This window comes from Bos indicus x Bos taurus, chromosome 16, assembly GCF_003369695.1.
Source record: "Bos indicus x Bos taurus breed Angus x Brahman F1 hybrid chromosome 16, Bos_hybrid_MaternalHap_v2.0, whole genome shotgun sequence".
Lineage (NCBI taxonomy): Eukaryota > Metazoa > Chordata > Mammalia > Artiodactyla > Bovidae > Bos > Bos indicus x Bos taurus.
In genome coordinates, this window is record NC_040091.1 from 77,088,257 (window position 1) to 77,108,118 (window position 19,862).

The following is a 19,862-nucleotide window of genomic DNA, read 5'->3' on the forward strand; positions in this document are numbered from 1 at the left end:
TGCAAAGAGTCAGACACAACTGAAGCGCCCGAGCGCACGCGCACACGCAGGCCGTAGCAGAGAAGAGCCCTCCGTGGTGTGACAGCTCTGCACGTGCCAAGTGATTCCTTGTGATTCATCCTGTATTTCTTATTCAACTCACTTGAGATGGTGGTTTCCTCTGTGGACTCCCATAAGTCCTGTTGAACTCTCAGTTTTTGAACTTTTATTAATATCTCTGTATCTGAAATTTGAAGCTGTAAGTTCACTTCCTTTATATTTACTCCACATGGAAGTTCAGTGTATGTACACCACGGTTGTAAACTCGAGTCAACATAAAGCATCACCTGAGTTAGCAAGAGACTTTATAACTTACCTAAGTTGCTCATAAATAAATAAACCTGAGTAAATTTGCTAAAATTCAGGGTAAAAATGTTGGCAAGATTCCTCAACAGATTCTCTCAGTGATCAACTTCCCTATCACAAAAACAGTCGCAGGGCTAATTTGAAATACAATAACTTTTGGTAATACCTTGAGGGTGTCTATTATGTAACTCTTAGTTTTCCAAATCAGCATTTGGAAAACCCCCGAAATCATATCAGATGATTGCAGTAATAACAGTTAAGATCCATCCCATAGAGAATCCCCACTTTGTTGCGTAACCCAATGGTTCAAGGTTTTTGTGGAGTTAGCACAAAATATCCTATTCGAAAAGGATCTTCACAAAGAAGTGATTATGCTGTTCCCTGCCCTTACTGGTCTCATCAGTAAAATGCATCATCAGAGTCATCCAGCATCTCTTTAAACTACACAATTTTACATGTGATTCTTCACATCAGATATCAACTTATTCAGATGAAGACTACCCCTCAGAAGGTATGTAAAGGAATCAGACTTTACACAGAAAGGAATTTAAAAAGTGAAAATTAACACTTAAAAGGAATAGTCTTTAACAAGTATAAGTGTGTCTAGATTTTTTAAAAGATGGACCATTTGTCACACGTGTAACACACTGAGATAATTTTGAGAGCTCAGAATTCATCGAATTCAGAGTCTCAACTTTAGTTAATCATGTAGACATATGTCTCAGGACCTTGAAAATCTACTAGCTCTAATTCCCCCAAATTACTGATAGGGAAATTGAGGACCAAAAAGAGTCAGTCAGGTATTTAGTAAACATCTTTTTTACTTCTTACACAGTACCTTGATTTGCTGTGTGACTATGAGAAACAGACATAAGAATACTGAAAGATAGTTAATGAACTGACCAGAATTTTGGAGAAATAAGAATAAAAAAGACCTCAACAAATATCACCTACTATAAAGCTATCTAGGGGGAAGGAATACTGGTAGCTTAAAGGCTAAAGAACGTGATAGGCGGCTGAGAAGAAGAAAAGAAAGAAAAAGTCAAATAAATAGTCAATATGTTTGAAGCTCTTTCTGACTTATAATAAGAGAGGTTTTAAAGACAGCTTTCCATACTCTCGAATTCATTTTATACTAAAAATGTGATGTCTTTGAGAAAAGACCATGGGGTCACAAAGAATCAGACATGACTGGGAACATACAACAGCAGCAACAGCAACATACAAAACTTATAAAAGAAATATATTTTCAATACCTTATGCAGCAATACATTCTTTTAAGAAATGATGCAGTCAAAATCACTATGCCATTTTTTTTAAGCACCTAGCATAAAAGACTTGGAATGATCTCTATTTGAGGGCTACAGTATACTCTGGTTTGAATCTGAAAATAAAGGTGGAGTCTTGCATAACTGCGTGTCTTTATCTTCAAACTGTATTAAGCCTAAATATTGTCTGGAGTAAATATTACTAGTGGTTGCCAGTTGTCTAATCTCTAATCTTAGCATATAGTTCATACATGCAAGTTGAAAATAGTTTAGCAATCTTAAGTATATAACCCAGGTATATTGGTTGCATCTTTTCCCTTTGGGAATCAAGATCTTGGATTAATTTTTAAATTGACTGTAGGTATCTCTTGATATGAGGTGGGCGTGGCAACCGACTCCAGTGTTCTTGCCTGGAGAATCCCTATGGACAGAGGAGCCTGGAGGTTTACAGTCCATGGGGTCACAAAGAGTCGGACACGACTGAGCGACTAAGCACAGCACATCTCTTGATATAGGGCTTCCCTGGTGGCTCAGTGGTAAAGAATCCGCCTGCCAATCCAGGAGATGCAGGCTCAACCCTTGGGTCTGGAAGATCCCTCGGGGGAGGAAATGGCAACCCACTTCAGTACTCTTGCCTGAGAAAACCCCATGCAGAGAGGAGCCTGGTGGGCTACAGTCCACAGGGTCACAAAGAGTCAGACGTGACTTAGTGACTAAACAGCCCCAACAGCAGCTCTTGACATATTGCTGCCTAAACAATTAGTAAGGAAATGATAGGGAAAATGCTTCTGAACTCACTTTTGTGTTACCCTGAAGTTTTCCCTCTGAAGATTATGTTTAAGAGAACACAGGACCTTAAAGTTCTGATGTGGGTTTCTGCTTGGAGGCCCTCAGAGGGCTGTCTAAATGTGAAGGGGTCCCTGTAGAGAGGCCCTGCCAAGCAGTGCATGCAAATCCACAGTAATACTGTGTTCAAATTAAGATCTTGGTTTCCAAACACCTTTTCAGAAACGTGTCTGCTTCTTTATTAAAGGCGATCTGGCTCGAGAAGAAGAGTAAAAAACATCTACAATCAATGTTCATTTAACTATCACATCGCCGATATTGTCTTAGCAAATCCAGACAGAGGTAACTTCAGTGACTCCTTAGAATAACTTAAAAGAAGCATCCTAACAAGACGGTATGAGAACGTAAAATGTGAAAATTGATATTCATGCATGAAGCTACCTACAGCACTTTCTTTTTTATGAAGACAGTAAAATGAAAGCAATGGAGATAATACTGAAGTATAAAGCTATAACCAATCACCCACACCTTATGTGAAAATGGTTAAAGTTTAAGTCACTCAATTCTAAAGAATCTCAGTAAAAAGGATTAGGTGGGAGGCATATTTTCTCAGTTTCTGCAATCAAGGACGTTTTGTGGAGGCAAGGTAATGATCTCTTTTAACGTATTTAATCAGCATTGCATTGTGGTTTTTAGGCTAAAAATAAATAAGTAAATACTATTTCCAAAGAATATGTGTGTTTGAAAATTTTTTGGTAATTTTAAGGTAAATTGAGAAAAAGCGAATTTAGGGACTTCATAACTGATAGTGTGTTCACGTTTTGCTTTTTCTTTTGCTACATTAGTAGGTGATTAAAGTATAAAAATGGAGATATGAAAATGACCTAGCAAAGGAAAGATACTGATTACTTCTATAACCAGAGGGATATCAGGAAATGGGAAGGGATTTGGAGTCCTCCACCGTGCATTTGTTTTATAATTGCTTGGAGTACTTAGAGGAAACTGTTACAAGTTATAAATCTTGGTTGTGGAAAGATGATGGTGTTTATTATATTGCTTTTACTTTTCAGTATAGTCTGAAATATTTGTAAATTGAAAATGAAAATTTCTCCTATTTTTTAAATTCTAACTAAAGAAGACATGTTTATATGTGATTCATTTAGTGAAAATTTCAAAATTTCATTTGATTTCGTTTTCTTCTGAGTTCAAAATTTATATTTAAAATAAGTAAATTTATGTAATTTATAAAACTATCTGCTAAACAAAACACTCAGCAGAAACATAAAATCCTAAATATTTTCAATATATTCTGATACCTGAGGAGCTTTCTTTCCCCCTTTTATGTTGGTATCGTTTGTTTGGGGACATTTTATATGCTTCAATACAAGTTAACATTTTAGAGGCATAAACATGCTAATTTTATTCAAGATATCAATTAATGAATATGTATAATTTGGTTTTGTCTTATATTTATAAACACTATGTAAATACAGAAATACACTTCATGGAATGTTGGAGTAGGAAAAGTTTTACTATACTTCAGGCTAAAGTTCCATGGAATTTTGTGTTTCCTTTTCTTAGTTAACGCAATTTTTAAAAGTCAAACCAATCCTTTGCAAAAACACAAAAACAAAACCTGGAACATAACAGCCCCTTGTATCACTAAGAGTGGACATGTGAAAATTCTAAAGCAATCATTATACATGTTTTTCTACATTGGATTTGTTAGGCAGGAATCACTATTTTAAATATTCTTGCAAAACCTCCTCATAACAGCAAAGGGACGAAGTTGGTTTAAATGTAAGCTGCACCTGAATAGCCTTGGCTATAGCTACAGTCACTGTATTAATTATGAAAGGAATCGGATGTAAGTTTCCAGGTCCTGACTCTCTATTTTCACGTGGGCACCCTGGCCCCCGGATGGCCTGCACGCTCAGCTTATCTGTTCATTCACAGTCTGAAGTTTGCACACAGTTTGCATAACAGGAAAGTCCTTCCAGTGCTGTGGCACCTGGGCCAGGCAGGCACGGGGGAGCAGAGGTCAAGGCCAGCTCTTAATAAGCATTGACTCCACAGACTTCAGACTGTGAAAGCTCCAGACGACCCCCGCGGCGCCATCTTACAGCTCTGATTTTCTTCTTTTCAGGATGTAGTATAATCCATAAGTACAACCACTTCACGAGCAGCTTAGTCTTTGTTTTTTATCTTCCAGTTTTGTTTTGTTTTTCCCCTCCACAGAGATTTAAGAAATTAACCCTCTTTTGTCCTCAGACGAACCAAAGAGTGGATTTCTTCATCGTCACTGTTTTCAGTTTAAATCTTTTTTTTTAATTTTCTTTTTTTAAATTAATTTTTATTGGAGAATAGCTGCTTTACAACGGTGTTAGTTTCTGCTGTATGGCAAAGTGAATCAGTGATATGTATGCGTGTGTGCGTGATCAGTCACTTCAGTCCTGTCCAACTCTTTGGACTGAAGGCTGCCAGGCTTCTCTGTCCATGGGATTCTCCAGGCATGAACACTGGAGTGGGTTGTGATGCCCTCCTCCAGGGGATCTTCCCTGACCCAGGGATTGAACCCTGTGTCTCCTGCATGGGCAGGTGGGTTCTTTACCACTGTGCCGCCTGGGAGGCCCCAGTCCTCTGTTTCAGGTCTCCTTCCCATCTATGTCACCACAGAGCACTGCATACGGTTCCCTGTGCTACCAGCTTAAATCTTCACGTCTTTTCAGGGCAAGATGTAGGTACTTTGTGAAGTGACTTACAACAACCAGAGCATCGGCCACTGTTGCATTTCCCCCCAATCCAGGTTAGTAACATCTTGATAGGAGGCTAATGGTAACAAGGCAAATTGGTGAAGTCAGTCTCTTTAGCGAATGTTTTAAAGCAATAACCTTAGATACTTAAAACCTTAAATGGCATTTTTTGGTTCAGTCTGAGGCCCCATCCCTCAGAGGCTACATTTACACACAGGCTTCTGGATAATCCGGCCATAGGATGAACATGTCTCTAGTCCCCTTTTTCTGACACATTCTCCTCATTTTTGGATTATCTGATCAGCTCACACTCTCCCATTCTGACGGACATAATCTGTTTCACACTTAGGTTCTGTTTCTCTAGTTCAACGTTTCCTGAGGGAGAAGTTAGGTCCTTACGATTGTAATAGTAACTTCCCTGCAGGAAAGACACCCAGTCACGTGTGCATTCCCAGGATGAACAGAGTCCCGCTCACGCGCATCCCTCAAGAGGAGCCTTCCACCCCCACGTGAGCACAGACCACGTGCTGGAAGCAGCGGCTGGCCAATTGAATTCAGTCTTATTGGCCACAGCCACGCAGAACTTCAGGATGCCAGAGACACCTGCCTCTGCAGGGACAGGTATTCTTCTGATGTCCTGTACAACCTGCTAGCCCCGTTCTCCCCACAGTTGAAAAATATAGTTTAAGCCTCCTCTGTATAGCGCAATGAACTAACTACTCAGTATTTTGCAATAATCTATAAAGGAAAAGAATCTGAAAAAGAATCTAAATATATGTAACTGTCCTGTACATCTGAAACCAGTACAACATTGTCAATCAACTGTATTTCAATAACATATATATATACGTACGTGTGTGTGTGTTTGTGCGCGTGTGTATGCTTTTTCTTGTCTGACTCTTTGTGGCCCCAAGGACTGTAGCCTGGCAGACTCCTCTGTCCATGGGATTTTTCAGGCAAGAATATATATATATATATATATATATATATATATATATATATAGTTTAAAAGTTACAGCTCTGAGTGTGACCCTTAGCTGGATAGTTCAGGCTGAGGCCACTACTACCCAAGCAGAAATGGCTGAGAACCTAGCACAGCAGGTGGGAAACCTCAAGGGTTGGGGTGTGTGCGAAGTCTGGGGAAAGAGCCTTGAGAAGGAGCGTAAAAACAGATCCAAAGGGGGTTCCCTGGAGAGCCAAGGAACCCTTGTTTCTCAAGGACCTCCATCCCCAACAGACCCTCACTGTGGTGTGGAACAGGAAGGGGGAGACATTTTACACAGCTCGCAGCTTTAACGTGGGTCACGTGTTCTCCCGAGCTGTCCCCTAAAGCGCCAGGACACACAGGGTGAGAGGCAGACGGACAAAGCTCCACCACGACCTCGCAGGAATACAAACACCCGCGTTCCCTTAGTATCTGCCATTACTTACGGTCCTGCAGAACCAAGAGCACGTCTGCTCTTCAGATTAACATGGAAGAAGGGAAGGTGGGAGGAGCTCAGAGTCCCATTTCTTCTTCTTTCTTTTTAGAAACGTTTACCGGAGTTGTTCACAGCTATTGCATTGGTTTCTGCTGTACAGCAAAGGGAATCAGCTACAAGTATGCATGTACCCCCTCTTTTTTGGATTTCCTCCCATTTAGGACACCACAGAGCCCTGAGCAGAGCTCTCTATGCTATACCTAGATTCTCATCAGTTATCTAATGTATAGAGTTCTATTTCTTATTCACACCTGTTGTGGGTGTCTTAGGTTCAACCATCTGAAATTACAACACCAATATAATTTTAATCATTTTCCCCAAGATCCTGTTTTCCATCACGTCCTCTCACATACAGGGCTAAATTTATTGCTCATTCAAAGCTATAATTTAAAAATTAAACCTAACAGGTAAACATTATATATAATTTAATACCTTGACTCTGAATTATACTTCAATTTTCTGCTTATATTTTGACTTCCTCTATTTCTGACTATGTTTTAGAGTAGTGGGAAAAGAATGGGCTAAATCACTATCCTATATATATATATTTTAATGAATTTTTATAATTCATAAATCAGTGGAAAAACCTTACCAGATATGAGCAAGATATAGTAAAAACATATACTTAATGGCATAGTGAGAGTTCTAATATTTTGGTATCACAAGTTGATTCAGAGATATATATATATGTATATATGGCATATATATGTACATATGACATTCATCTCAGATGACAGTCATCTCAGAAATTTAAATTATAAGGTTCAAAACAAATTGACTTGCATGCTTAGAACATGGCTTCATAGTTGTGAATCCCGTGGGTGATTCCATTTTAATTTTTATGTAATTTGGATGCAAAGAAATTCTAATTGACCTTATCAGTCATAAGGTGCATTTTTTTTTTTCTTCAGTTCCACTAATGTAGCTTTTGATGAGGCATCCCATTTTTGACAAACTAGTAGATTGGCTTGAGATCAAAGTTACCTGAAGCAGACTGTGCAAAGAATTCCAAAGAGAGACAGTGCTGTTGGATGGCTAATAGAATTTCAATACCACTGATAGCTAATTTGGAGTTTTTCTTATCTCTAGCATACATTTTAGAAAACATATCCCTTTGGTATGTGTTCCTTTCTATCTTTATTACTCCAAATAATCAGTTTCAGAAAGAAAACTTGTTTTCGTCTAACACTTTTACTATCCTGAAATTAAACTTTTCAAAACAGAACATCTCTGTGGTAATAAACGCTGAAGAAAACTGATTCAAGAACTTATTGGAAAGAAAAAAACTGAGAATTACATGCCCACTTTTACAGCAAATATGATTTGCTAGGCTATATGACTCTGCAGATTATATCCAATTCTTGATGTATCTTTTAATTCCAAGTCTAAACGAAATGTCCAGAAAAATACAGCTTTTCTTTATATAATAACTATACATATCATGAACCAAGAATTTTAGATAGTGGATATTTTCATGGTAAATTCAATATATATATGTATGTTCCAATAATGATGATTTATTCAAGTGACAAGGAAAATAAATTTAGCATCATCCCTCTTTGATCTGAATTCAACCAGTATGCTAAATCTCGGTGCATTTTTAACCAATAAATGGCTTTCCTGCTAGTTGAGAGACTACGGAAGTGCCTGAGAACTTAAAAAAAATGAATTATAATGAAACGGCAGAAACGGTCATCTCAAATAATTTGCACTGAGGATTAACTTTGCAGCTATATTAATATTAGTAAAAATGAAATATCTTTGACTCGTTTAGATTGGCTGGTAAGATGCAAACACAAAGACAAAACTGAGGCAAGGAGGCTCACAATGCTTCCACTATTTCTCCACTGGCCCTTCCTCTGCACATGGTCAATTAGAATTGAAAATCCTGTGCTGATTTCATTCGCTGGAATTTTTAAACAGGTCAGGAAGAAAGATGTTATTGAAAGGAAAATCTCATCTAAATAAGAAAGGAGCGCAGGGCCATCTGGTCTTAGCCATACGTATAAAAAGTTATTTCAGCTGAACTGCCGCACTGATGCTTCAAAAGGTGTGCCAAAAATCAACCCCAAATCTGTTTACTGTAAAATGTCCCCAACGTTCCTCCTTAAGCCTCCAAATATGCGATACACAGCTCATTTCCTATCTGTGATTCATGAGCCGCTCTGACCTCAGCGCCTCCCTGAGCTTCCCGGGGTCTCAGGCAGTAGCAGGGCGCTCAATCACTCCTCAGACACATCTCCCTCGTGGGGTATCCACAGGCCCGTGGACCTCTCGAAAATGGTGAAATGACTTTGATAGTTTTCCCTCAGATGGATTTAGAGTGCAGTCTGCATGGAGGCTTGGAAGGCTAAAACCTCAGGCTTGAAGCAACCAACCAAACCAGTTCCCCTTCTTTCCTCCTTGAGACTGGCGGTGGGTTCCTGCGCAGTCCCTGTGCGGTGCCCGCCTGGGCATCCACTCGGAACACTTCCAAGCCCTATGCCTGAAAGCTTAGTTTGAAAACAACAAAACCAAACCCAAATCTCTCTTTTCATGAAAAGAAATTACAAATTGAGACCACTTTCAGAAATCATCTTCCTAATGGTAAAAAACAGAAAAGGTTTAAAAAAAATATGTTTTTTGCCGTTTGCCAAGTAAGAGTCCTATGGTTCAATATAATAAAAATATTTTTGATATGAGGCATTTGCAAGAATTATACCATCAATACCTTCATTTAGCCAGTATTTGAGCACAGACTTAGTTAGCTGGCATCACCACCCAAATTTCATTGTCTTAAAATGTTAATAAACTGACTCAAGAACATCTTTAAAACTCTGGTTATAACATAACACTATTTTAATAATTATTTTTTGCCATAAGACTACGTTAAAATGTGTCCTTTACATCGACTACATGTGCTACATGCAGGTCCGAAAATATAGGATTGTAACATCAACACATGTTAAACAAGATTACAGGTTTCAGCTGGTCTTCTGATAGATAATTGAATTAGGTATATTCTATTCCAAGCAACACAAGAATCCTGATGGACCCCTGACATCAGATGTCATTGGTTGTTCTCGTGTATTTACTATGTTTGTTCTGCCATTTCAAATAAATCATTACTATTGTGTGAGAGGAATAAGCTGTCCCATAGTAAATTGTTCTTTCTCTGTTATGCTCTGAAAAACCATTTGTTCTTGAATTGGCGTTACGTAGTTCAACTATTTCAATCAAGTCCATTATCTTCTTTTCTTTGGAAGATGACTTTTTAGTAACATGTATTCCCAGCGGGCCATGCTCTGTTTTGCTTTTAGAAAGTAGGTGAAATTTAAATCCAACTATTTGCTTGTTTTTTTAACCTTTGATAAAAACAATTCTATAATTCATCCTCAGGCAAGAACTCCCCTATATGTTGGGAGATCCGTTTATGTAAAAATTATGGAGTCAGGTCCAAGAATGTCTCAGAAAAGTTATTTACTAGTTCACACCGGAGTCTTACCCCACAGAATGTCACCTAACTTGTGTAGCTTGCTCTTTCTAATTCAAAATGTGGTAGTTCTTTAGGCTGTATACTTTTATCAATAATCGTAACATGAAAGCAAAATAGAACGAGACACCTTTTCACTTGTTTTGAAAGAATCACATGTCACAGCAACAAAATGAATCTCATTAATTTGTGTTAAATAAATACTGCTGTTCGTGTACATGCGATCTGAAAACCTTTCAAAGTTAACCCTTTTTCAGTGTGCAAGAAATAAGCATTAAGAGAAAACTCCAAAATTAAAAAAATAACGTGTCAAATACTCAGTATATAAGAACGGGTAATATACCCAGTCATTCTATATTAATGAAGATTAATTTAAACTACAGACCAAAACTTGGTAATTAAGAGACGTTATGTATACACAGTTGTTCTGTGTTTATGTCTCAGATATGGCAACGGGCTTTGGTAAAATTATGAAACTTTGTTCTATTTGAGTTCAGTTAAAATAAAATCATGTACTTAAATACACACATCATTAAAAATCTGTGAACAGTCACTTGGTTATAACTGTATAGTGTAAGACCCATAAAATAGACTTGAAAATAAATACAAATGCTGTACCACCCCGCAAAATTTTAACCCAACTATCATCTACCCCAAAGTACACGAACAGAGCGTTACTTCTAAAAAATCATTTGTATAGGTTCTTCCCTCTCGCAATAAGTAAATAGTAAAAATGACTGAATAGGGGACAAAAATTTGAGTGGCAAATAAAAATCACCAAGTCGTAACAGATATCAGAACCGCAGCATTTTTATCCACATGATTTCAAAATGCTCCACATTTCCACATCCTATTTACATCATTGAAATTCAGCCACCTCTGAAATGTTCAACCAGCATGTTAATCAGGCTGCCCAGGGTCAGGAAACTCTGCCTGACTGCATGTATCTTGATAAATATGGCCATCCCGCCCCACGACACATCTTCAAAAGAAAGATAGTTGCAAATAACACGGTCCTTTCCTGTGGGTGTCGGTTAACCCCACAAACAGGAGAACTTCCTATGGGCACAAACCCAGCAGACATTGGTGATTAGGTGATTGAAAATGTTGCCCACAAAGGCGAAATTTTATATGTGATGACATCACCAGCAAACCTGGGTTTCTCTGCGATAGAATGATATACGTGCCTGGCTGAGTGTGTCTCTGGGAGTGAGTGTGTGTGTGTGTGTGTGTGTGCGCACACGCATGAGAGCGAGAGAGATGCTTAAAGAACAGCATCATCAGAAACCAGTATAACCTTCTGCAAGGTTTGCAAGAAATCTTTCCACAGACCTTTGACTTTCTCCGGATTGCATACGGCTCAAGTTCATTCAGAAATGCATTTCCTCCCCGCACCAGCAAACCGCGTTTTGTTTTGTGAGCACCGCTGTGAATCCTAAAATATCCCGGTGGGTCTGTGGAGATGCGATTTCTGTACCAAATGAGGCGTGGGCGTCTATGGAATAGGGTGTGGGAGTTCGGAGGGTCCCTGCGGGACGTGCATGGGCTCCGAGAAGACCTCTTGGTTTTGGAGGCAAGGAAGGGGTTAAAAAATCGAGGCCGTCTGGGGTAGGAGAAAGGGGATATTGTTGTCTTTAATCTTTCCGCAGTCTGTCTAAGACTTCCATCCCAGATCTGCAGAGCAGTGGGATAGGTCGGGCATGCACTGCACGCAGGCTCCTTGATTGTAGCGGGGGACCTGGCTGGGATCCAGACAGGCCGGGCTCTGTTGATCATTATGTCTGGCCTTCAGGTGTCTCGGCGCACAGTGGGCGGCGGTGGGGGAGGTGCGGATAACAGGAGCAGACAAAGAAAAAAAATGGTGTATTTAAAAAAGATGATGCGAAAATGTGTGTCCAAGTCCTCTTAAAAAAAAAATGACTCCTACCGTCTTGGACTTTTATAATTAGAACACTCGCTCGGCTCTGGTGGATCTCTTTAAGCCATAATTAGTTATGTCTGGAGCCTTTGAATAATTCCCTTCCATAATTGATGGAGTTAATATTCTCTTTCAAAAATCAGGAGCACGGGGCTTTCTCACAAACTCCCTTTGGGCTAGAGGTTTTGCCGGTCCGAGTCTTCATCAGTGAAAAATCACATCGATGTGATTGACCTTTTAATTTCTTGGGAGACTTAGCCTATAACTTTTTAAGGATTTGGATGATTCTAGAAGTGCAGTCATAGTGCCTGGCTGTATTACCCTCACTGGATGTAAAAAAGAAAGCAGGAATGCGGGATCATTCCTCCCCATTTGTTTCTAATTATTTTATAAATAAAAAAGGTGCTTTGTATGTTGCTTCTGTTTGAAACTCCATCAAAAAAAAAAAAAAATCTCACCACGAATGTGACTTAGATGCTAACCGTACCCTTGTGTGCTAGTCAAGAAATCCCAAATTACTTTATTCTTTAAGCATTCTTCTATAAAGCAGCTTCCGCATGCTTCCTCCCCACCCCCACATCCTCCACCCTGTTAGGAATTAAAAAAAAAAAAAAAATCTTTATACACGGAAGCCTGGATCCCTAGACAGAAAGCTGTCTTTTTCCTCTGTCTTCACACTGGCCACTTTCAGTAGTCTTCCCCTTGTGCCCGGACTTGATTTCACAATTTGTAGACGAAAACCCTGAGACCAGTTCAGTCTCTATCACGATGAGAACATGAAAAGTGGTGGTTAAAAAATAAATAGAAAGAAAGCCCTGGCTTGAAGCCATTGTTCAGAATTTAAGAGCTATTTGCCCCCAAGTGTCTAAGCCGTCTTTCATAGCTAATTATAATAACTGTCAGATGTCTGGAGAGTGGATGGTACCCTCATCTGTGGAGTCAGCAAAGTTTGTCTTTTATTTTTCTTGGGGACAGATCAAATCTGATTAGCCATTAAGAGCGAAAAGAAGAGAAGTCAGTACATATGTGTGTGCCTTCATTTTTTTTTTTCTTATGAACAAAGCAGCGTGCTGGAGCGATGTTTCGAGGGGCAGTCTCCTGCAGCTACTCTTGGAATGCCTGACTTTTATTTTTCATTCTTTCCCTTTCACAGAATCCAGCATGCAACAATTGTTTCTGAAACCTTTCCCTGCCAGCTGAATAGCCTTCTAGACACACATCAAAGAGTAGCTGAAAAAAAAAAAAATCTTCACATATCGGATGCTTATGACAAAACTATTTTCGTCAACACACTGGACGGAGAGAAATGGATACTCACCATTTCCAAACGGTTATCTGTGCTGGTTCCTCGTCCCCGGAGGCACGGCAGAGGCGGCGGCCGGGCTGTCTGTCCTGCAGGTGCAGAGTCCCGGGGTCCAGGCAGGAGGGGGATAGCCAAGTGTTTCCCAAAGTCCCTCGGAGCTCAGGCACTTGTGCACAGGCATCTCTGGCTGCTCTGAAGCCTGTACTATCTGCAGTTCTGAATTGAACTAAATTACAGCCCATGTGAAAGACAGGGGCAGCGAGTCATGTGGGAGACACACAGCTACCCTATTGGCCACCGAGACCTAGCTTAGGCATTCTGCCTTCTCCTCCATTGGTGAATAGTTAAAAATGAAAGCGTCTGAGTCGTCCTCTCCAGCTTATTTGTCCTTTATGTGTGCAAGAATGACTGTAGGGTTTTACAGTGACAGAACTAGTTAAGGGAGCCACTGAAGTCATCCTCCAGAGGCTGCTGGGAGGGGTTTGGAAGCCCAGCTTTTTTAAGATGTTTTTTCCCTTTTTATCCCCCTGTCCTGCCCTTCTGTCTGTGATTTGCTCGTTTGCCTGTCAGGAAAACGTGTGTGTGTGTGTGTCTGTGTGTGTGTGTCTGTCTGTCTGTGTGTGTGTCTGTGTGTGTCTGTGTCTGTGTGTCTGTGTGTGCGTGTGTGTGTGTCTGTGTGTGCGTATGTGTGTGTATGTGTCTGTGTCTGTGTGTGTGTGTCTGTGTGTGTGTATGTCTGTGTGTGTGTCTGTCTGTGTGTGCGTATGTGTGTGTATGTGTGTGTGTATGTCTGTGTGTGTGTGTGTGCGTGTGTGTTTTCCCTGATTAACTTTGGACATGACAGAAGGTAAATGTTCATCTCATTTCTCTGCTGAAGTCAGTTGTGTTTGGAAGCACAAAATCAATTTTTCTTCAATGATGAATTCTCAGAGTTGATTTTGATGTTGAAAGAAGCTTAATTGCAGTTCTCAACAGCCTAAATTGTCCATTAGTGACACCCAGGAATGGAATAAACTTTTTTGAGTGGCTGTTACAGTCTGGAGAAGTTGTGGCGGGGGATTATTAAAAGCTAACAATATCAAAGAAGCTTCAGCTGAGCAGGGAAGGAAAAGGGTCCTTTTTCCAAAACCATTCCTTCATTTACTTTTTTGGATAATGCAAAATGAGCATCAAATGGGCAGGCAGAAGGTACTCTTCAGTTATCCCAGCATTATTTAATGCAGCTGATCCCTAAAACTCTCCAGTGCCTTTGCAAAGATTTAAGTGCGGTGGGGGGGGTTCCCTTAGAGACCGTGACATCACACCCTACCTTCCCAGGGTGAGAAGGCGAGCTCTCACAGATTGCACCTCTCTACTCATTTTCCTGGATTCAGGATCCACAGACCTGTGTACAACACGTAAAGAGGACAACAAAGCGAGAGGTGCCCGGGTGCTTTTCCTTGCAAACCTGCGAGGAGCCGGTCACTCTTGTCTGACTGCTACAGCAGCTCACAAGGTCAGTTTTATTACTTTCATTTCTCAGAGGCAAAAACAGACTCAGATGCTTTATAACCATGGGAATGCTTGATGAGAACCCCTATTGGAGTTTTGACCCCCATGTCAGCTTTGTCAACGAGAGATGTTGCCTTCCTGAATATTAATAGTGGTCCTCCCTTGCAGGCACCTTCCTGCTGTGTGTGCCGGGTAATGTGCCAAGCACCTCCCATCACCTACTTCCGTCCTTACGACAACCATGAGGTGTGATGTGTTCAGTCGCTCAGTCGTGTCTGACTCTTTCCGACCCCATGGACTGTAGCCCGCCAGGCTCCTCTGTTCATGGAATTCTCCATGAAAGAATACTGGAGTGGGTTGCCATGCCCTCCTCCTCCGGGGGATTTTCCCCACCCAGGGATCAAACCTGGGTATTCTGCATTGCAGGTGGATTCTTTACCACTGAGCCCCCAGGGAAGGCCAGTGAGGTGGCTCTCCTGTTGTCTCAGTATCAGACAACAGGAGGTGAAGATGATGCTGGTTCATAAAGTGGGTGATTGGTGGCACTTGATTCGAGCCAGCTCTCCTCCAGTTTATACACCACATGGATTCTCATTAGGGTGTTGAATACATTTTATTAATTCCCTTTCTGGTGTGGCACATTTGAATATTTCACATGTATGGAGAATATCCACTGTATTCATCCAAGTGTGTTCGGTTCAGACCCACATATTACTGTTAAGTGACTGTATGTTGGCTTTAGTGGAACAGCTGAGGAGCATATTCGCCTTTGGGCCCCCTCAAAAGGCCTCAAATGTCCTGCAGCAATAGAAGCTTCCACGTTTATTGAAGGCACAGATTCATCCAGGACGTTGGTCTGGGCCTTCATGTCCTATGACTGGTCTAGAGTTTGAAACCCATCAAATTGTAGGATAAGGCAAACCCTGGATCCTTTTCCAACATTGAGGGCCCTTGTGGAGTTTCCTGAATGTATCCCCCACTGTAGCCCAATCACACGAAGTAAAGGAAACTTCCATTCAGACCGCCTGGCCTTGGGGGATCTGTTTGGAGGCTGGAGGTCATCACTTAGCATGTTCACCTGAGCTCTGGAATATATGGATATATGCCACCGCCCAAAGCAAAGGACTGCAGGCTAGGTTAATTGTAGGTGAGTAGGTGAAATTAGGGGCTTCCCAGGTGGGCACTGGAGGTAAAGAATCCGCCTGCCAATGCAGGAGACATAAGAGACACGAGTTCAATCCCTACGTCAGGAAGATTCCCCTGGAGGAAGGCATGGCAACCCACTCCAGTATTCTTGCCTGGAGAATTTCATAGGCAGAGGAGCCTGGAGGGCTACAGTCCATGGGGTCACGAGGAGTCCGACATGACTGAAGCAACTGAGCATGCACACACAGGTAGAATTAGAAGATCATTTTTGTCTTAATTTTGAACTTTCCTTGAGTGGTATTGTTTCTCCACTTTGTCACCACCTCCTGCCATCCAGAATTCAGTTCTAAGCCTGCCTTCTCGTATAGAACCTACATGATCCTATTTTCACTAAGGAAGTTTCTTCACTTAATTTATTTCAAGGCTGGGCAGTATCTCCCTCTTTTCTAATCCCTCATAATGCTTCTCATAGTAGAGATGAGATAAATATGTGTTGATGTTGTTTTTTGTCTTATAGTGATCAATTCCCAAGCAGTTACCCAATCCGAAACACATCCAGCGAGATCACACTGAGGTGTTAAAAACAACATTTTAAAATAGAGCCTAATGAGTGAGGCTGACACTGGAGAATGAGGAGGGAGATGCTTTTGAGATCACAGAGTCTCCCCAGGATTGGTGGGGATTACTCATGGGAACGCTGACGCCCACTGAGCTGAGGTTCCCAGTGTTGGGACACGTTTACTTAACTCCTCTTGACCACTATCTATCAACGTCTCCCGTCCTTCCCACTCTCTGGGACCAGGCCTCAGGTTCTCGGATTTCGTCTTCATCCCTCACCCTGCCGCCACCTTGGTTTTGTTGAGTGTTCACAGGGCAATGTATGGAACGGTCTGCCACCTCGGTTCACTGACCTCAGTTCTGATGACACCCACCTCCACTCCCCGTCCAGTCACCCCTGCCCATCCCGTAGAGGTTAGGACAATTTGCGTCTGAAACTGTAAAATGAGCCCGCCTGCTCTGTAACCACCACCTTCAGCCCTGCCAACCTGATCACTGCTGCCCCCGGTTCTGCTGCCTCCAGTTCTTGGCCCCTCCGCTTTTCTCCTCATCTGTTATCCACTTGTACGTTTCACTCCCTTTCCTTTCACGCTCCTTCCCTGTGAGAGCCCACCCTTTGTGACTCTCTACAGCACAGTCAGTGTCCTCAGCTCTCTCGTCCTGTTTCCCTTCTGATGCCCCATTCTGCCCACCACCATTTTTTTGGATTATTCCAACGGGCGACCTCCTCTAGACTGAGCTGAGATTCTAAGAGCTGCTAAACAGAACTCAAACTTTAAAGGGTGTGGCTATAAGTGCACGGTGTCCACATTTGCTAGTTCCTGCATGCCAACCCCTGTTCGTCCACGCAGTCCCTTTTCTCATCGTCCAGGGTGCTGTGCACCTTCTCTCCCTCTCGGAACACCCGTGCAGCTGCTCACTCCCTCGTTCCAGAAGCAGTCTCTTCCTTTGGCCTCATAGATTCCTGGGTTTCTTTCTCCCCTTTTACGTCGTCTTGCTCTCTTTGGGAAACCACGCTTCTGCTTTTTGTTTGTAGTGTGTTTGTCCTTTCTCAGAGGCTCTGTTCTCTTGTCAGGAATTCACCCCCATGGCTTCGGCGATGACTCTGCACATGTGATTTCCATCCTTCTAACTGCGGCCTGGACGGACCTCTCTCCTGAGCTGGGGACTGTCGATCTATCACGTCTTTCCCCTGAACCTCCAGCAGATAATACCTCACAGCCAATACATTCACCATCTCTCCTGATCTAACTTCCATTGCTTCCCGTCTCTGTGAACAGAACCACCAGCGGCAAAGACAGAAAAGTCGGACACACTATTTAATCTTCCTTGTCTTTCCCCAGGCTCATATCAGCTCATCACCCTGTCCAGGTGCCTCTTGAATCCGTCCACCTTGCTGCATATCTTTGCTGGTGACTGTGCGTCAACATCTATAATATTTCAGATCAGACGTTCCCTTTGCCTCTCTCCTGGCTCACCCATACTCCATCTCCACTCCTGTAAGAATCTTTGCTCAAACCTGTAGGGTGTTTTTTTCAAACTTTTTTGATATGGATCATTTTTAGAGTCTTTGTTGAAATTTTACAATTCTGCGTCTTTTTTTTTTTTCTTAATGTTTTGGCTTGTAGATTGCAAAGTGTGTGGTTCTTAGCTCCCTGACCAGGGATTGAACCTGTGCTACCTACATTGGAAGGCAAAGTCTGAACCACTGGACCACCAGAGAAGTCCCTAAACTTGCAGTCTTTTAAAGGGAATGCTTCAGTGGTCTCTCCTGTCCTTAAGGCAAAACCTGAAGTCCTCAGAGGAGCTTGTTTCTTAACCTCCTATTTTATCTAGAAAAAAAAAATGCAGGGGCATGTTTAATTTTACCTCACAGTTTACAAATGCTACTATAAATAACACACATTAAAATTAAAGCACATGAAATTTTAAATAAATTTAAAAATTAAAAACATAAATTGTACATAATGAATACATACATTTAAAAATTAAAATCATAAATTAAACTTGGTTTCCCAACCCTTTGAAATCTCTGAGTAAAACTGATGCATCAGCAAAGCACTTCATGTGTCCAATGGTTTGGCAAGCACTCCAGGGAACTCACATCCCAGTTCTAGAGTATAAAGACACAGTGGCTTCAATACCTTTCTTCTGAGGGAGGCTTGAAAGCCCATTCACACACGCACAGGGACTGGGTTTCTTTTCCCCTGGCTTAAAATCTGTTTCTCTTGAAACTCTAGAGGAGTTCTGAGAAGTCTGAAAGATTCTTACATACTTCCTTCCCTTCCAGGGGGCTGTAAAAGTGAGGGCTTCCTACATTTAAAAGAACTAATTGAAACAATGAGGTTGGTCAAGTCACATGGCTTTCTCATTTTCTAGATTCCCCTTTCCCCTGCATGCCCAGGATAAGTGAATATCATGGGGTTTATCTTCCAGAGAGACCTTAAATGCAATAGGCTCTCTGCACACCTTGCCCTGCTGTGAGTGTCCAGACTGCCGTTACCACTCACATCCATTTCTGTACCTGCTTTGTCTGGTCTCTCTGATTCTACATGTGCACGCGTTCCCACTACAAACTGTGCCCCGTGGAGCAGCTAGTGTTTAAAATAAAGAATGTAGCACGGGCCTCTCCAGTGGTCCACTGATTAGGAGTGTGCCTTGCAATGTAGGGTACACCAGTTTGATCCCTGGTCTGGAAAGATCCCACATGCCATGAGCCACAGCTACAGAAGCCCGCGTCGCCTAGAGCCCACACTCCACACCTAGAGGAGCCACCGCGTGGGAAGGCCGTGCACTGCAGCTAGAGAAAGCCTGCCCGGCAACCAGGACCCAGGCAGACAAAAGTAAAACAAATACATCCACGAACTACAAGGAAATGGTTCTGCGGGTCCTCAGAAAATAAATAAATAAAATATACCATGTCACTTTCTTGCCTAGAATTCTCCAGTTGCGTCCCGTGACTTTCCTGCTGACCTCCTGATTCCCTACTGTGACCTGCAAGACGAACCCTCACCCTACTCCCTACTCCCGTTCTGGCCTGACCCTGACCTCACCTGGAATCCACCTGCTCGCCCGGCACGGCCTCATGTCGGCCTTCCCGGCCTTTCAAGCTCTCCTCCAGCTGCGGGGCGAGCTGTCCCCTCTGCCTAGGGTGTCCCCCACCTCTGTCTGCACAGGCGGCTCCTTCACGTCATCCGTGCTCCTCTTCAAAGGCCACTGCCCACAGAACACTTCCTTCTAGACAGACACTTATGTATTGACTTATCTAAGTTGACGTCTGGTTTTGCTTTCTGTTCGTTGAATGTAATACTTTCAGAACATCTCTCATTTTACTACACTCT

At 41.9% G+C, this 19,862-nt stretch overlaps 1 protein-coding gene across 1 annotated transcript; it reads right to left on the reverse strand.

Annotated features, from left to right (window-relative positions):
- Nucleotides 1–9,448: 9,448 nt before the first annotated feature.
- On the reverse strand, nucleotides 9,449–13,727 carry LOC113906956. Its single transcript, XM_027565798.1, has 2 exons — nucleotides 13,342–13,727; nucleotides 9,449–11,891 (listed from the first exon to the last, which is right to left on the reverse strand). Exons 1-2 carry the CDS (start codon nucleotides 13,566–13,568, stop codon nucleotides 11,165–11,167), a joined length of 954 nt encoding a protein of 317 aa, XP_027421599.1. The 5' UTR covers nucleotides 13,569–13,727; the 3' UTR covers nucleotides 9,449–11,164.
- Nucleotides 13,728–19,862: the final 6,135 nt, after the last annotated feature.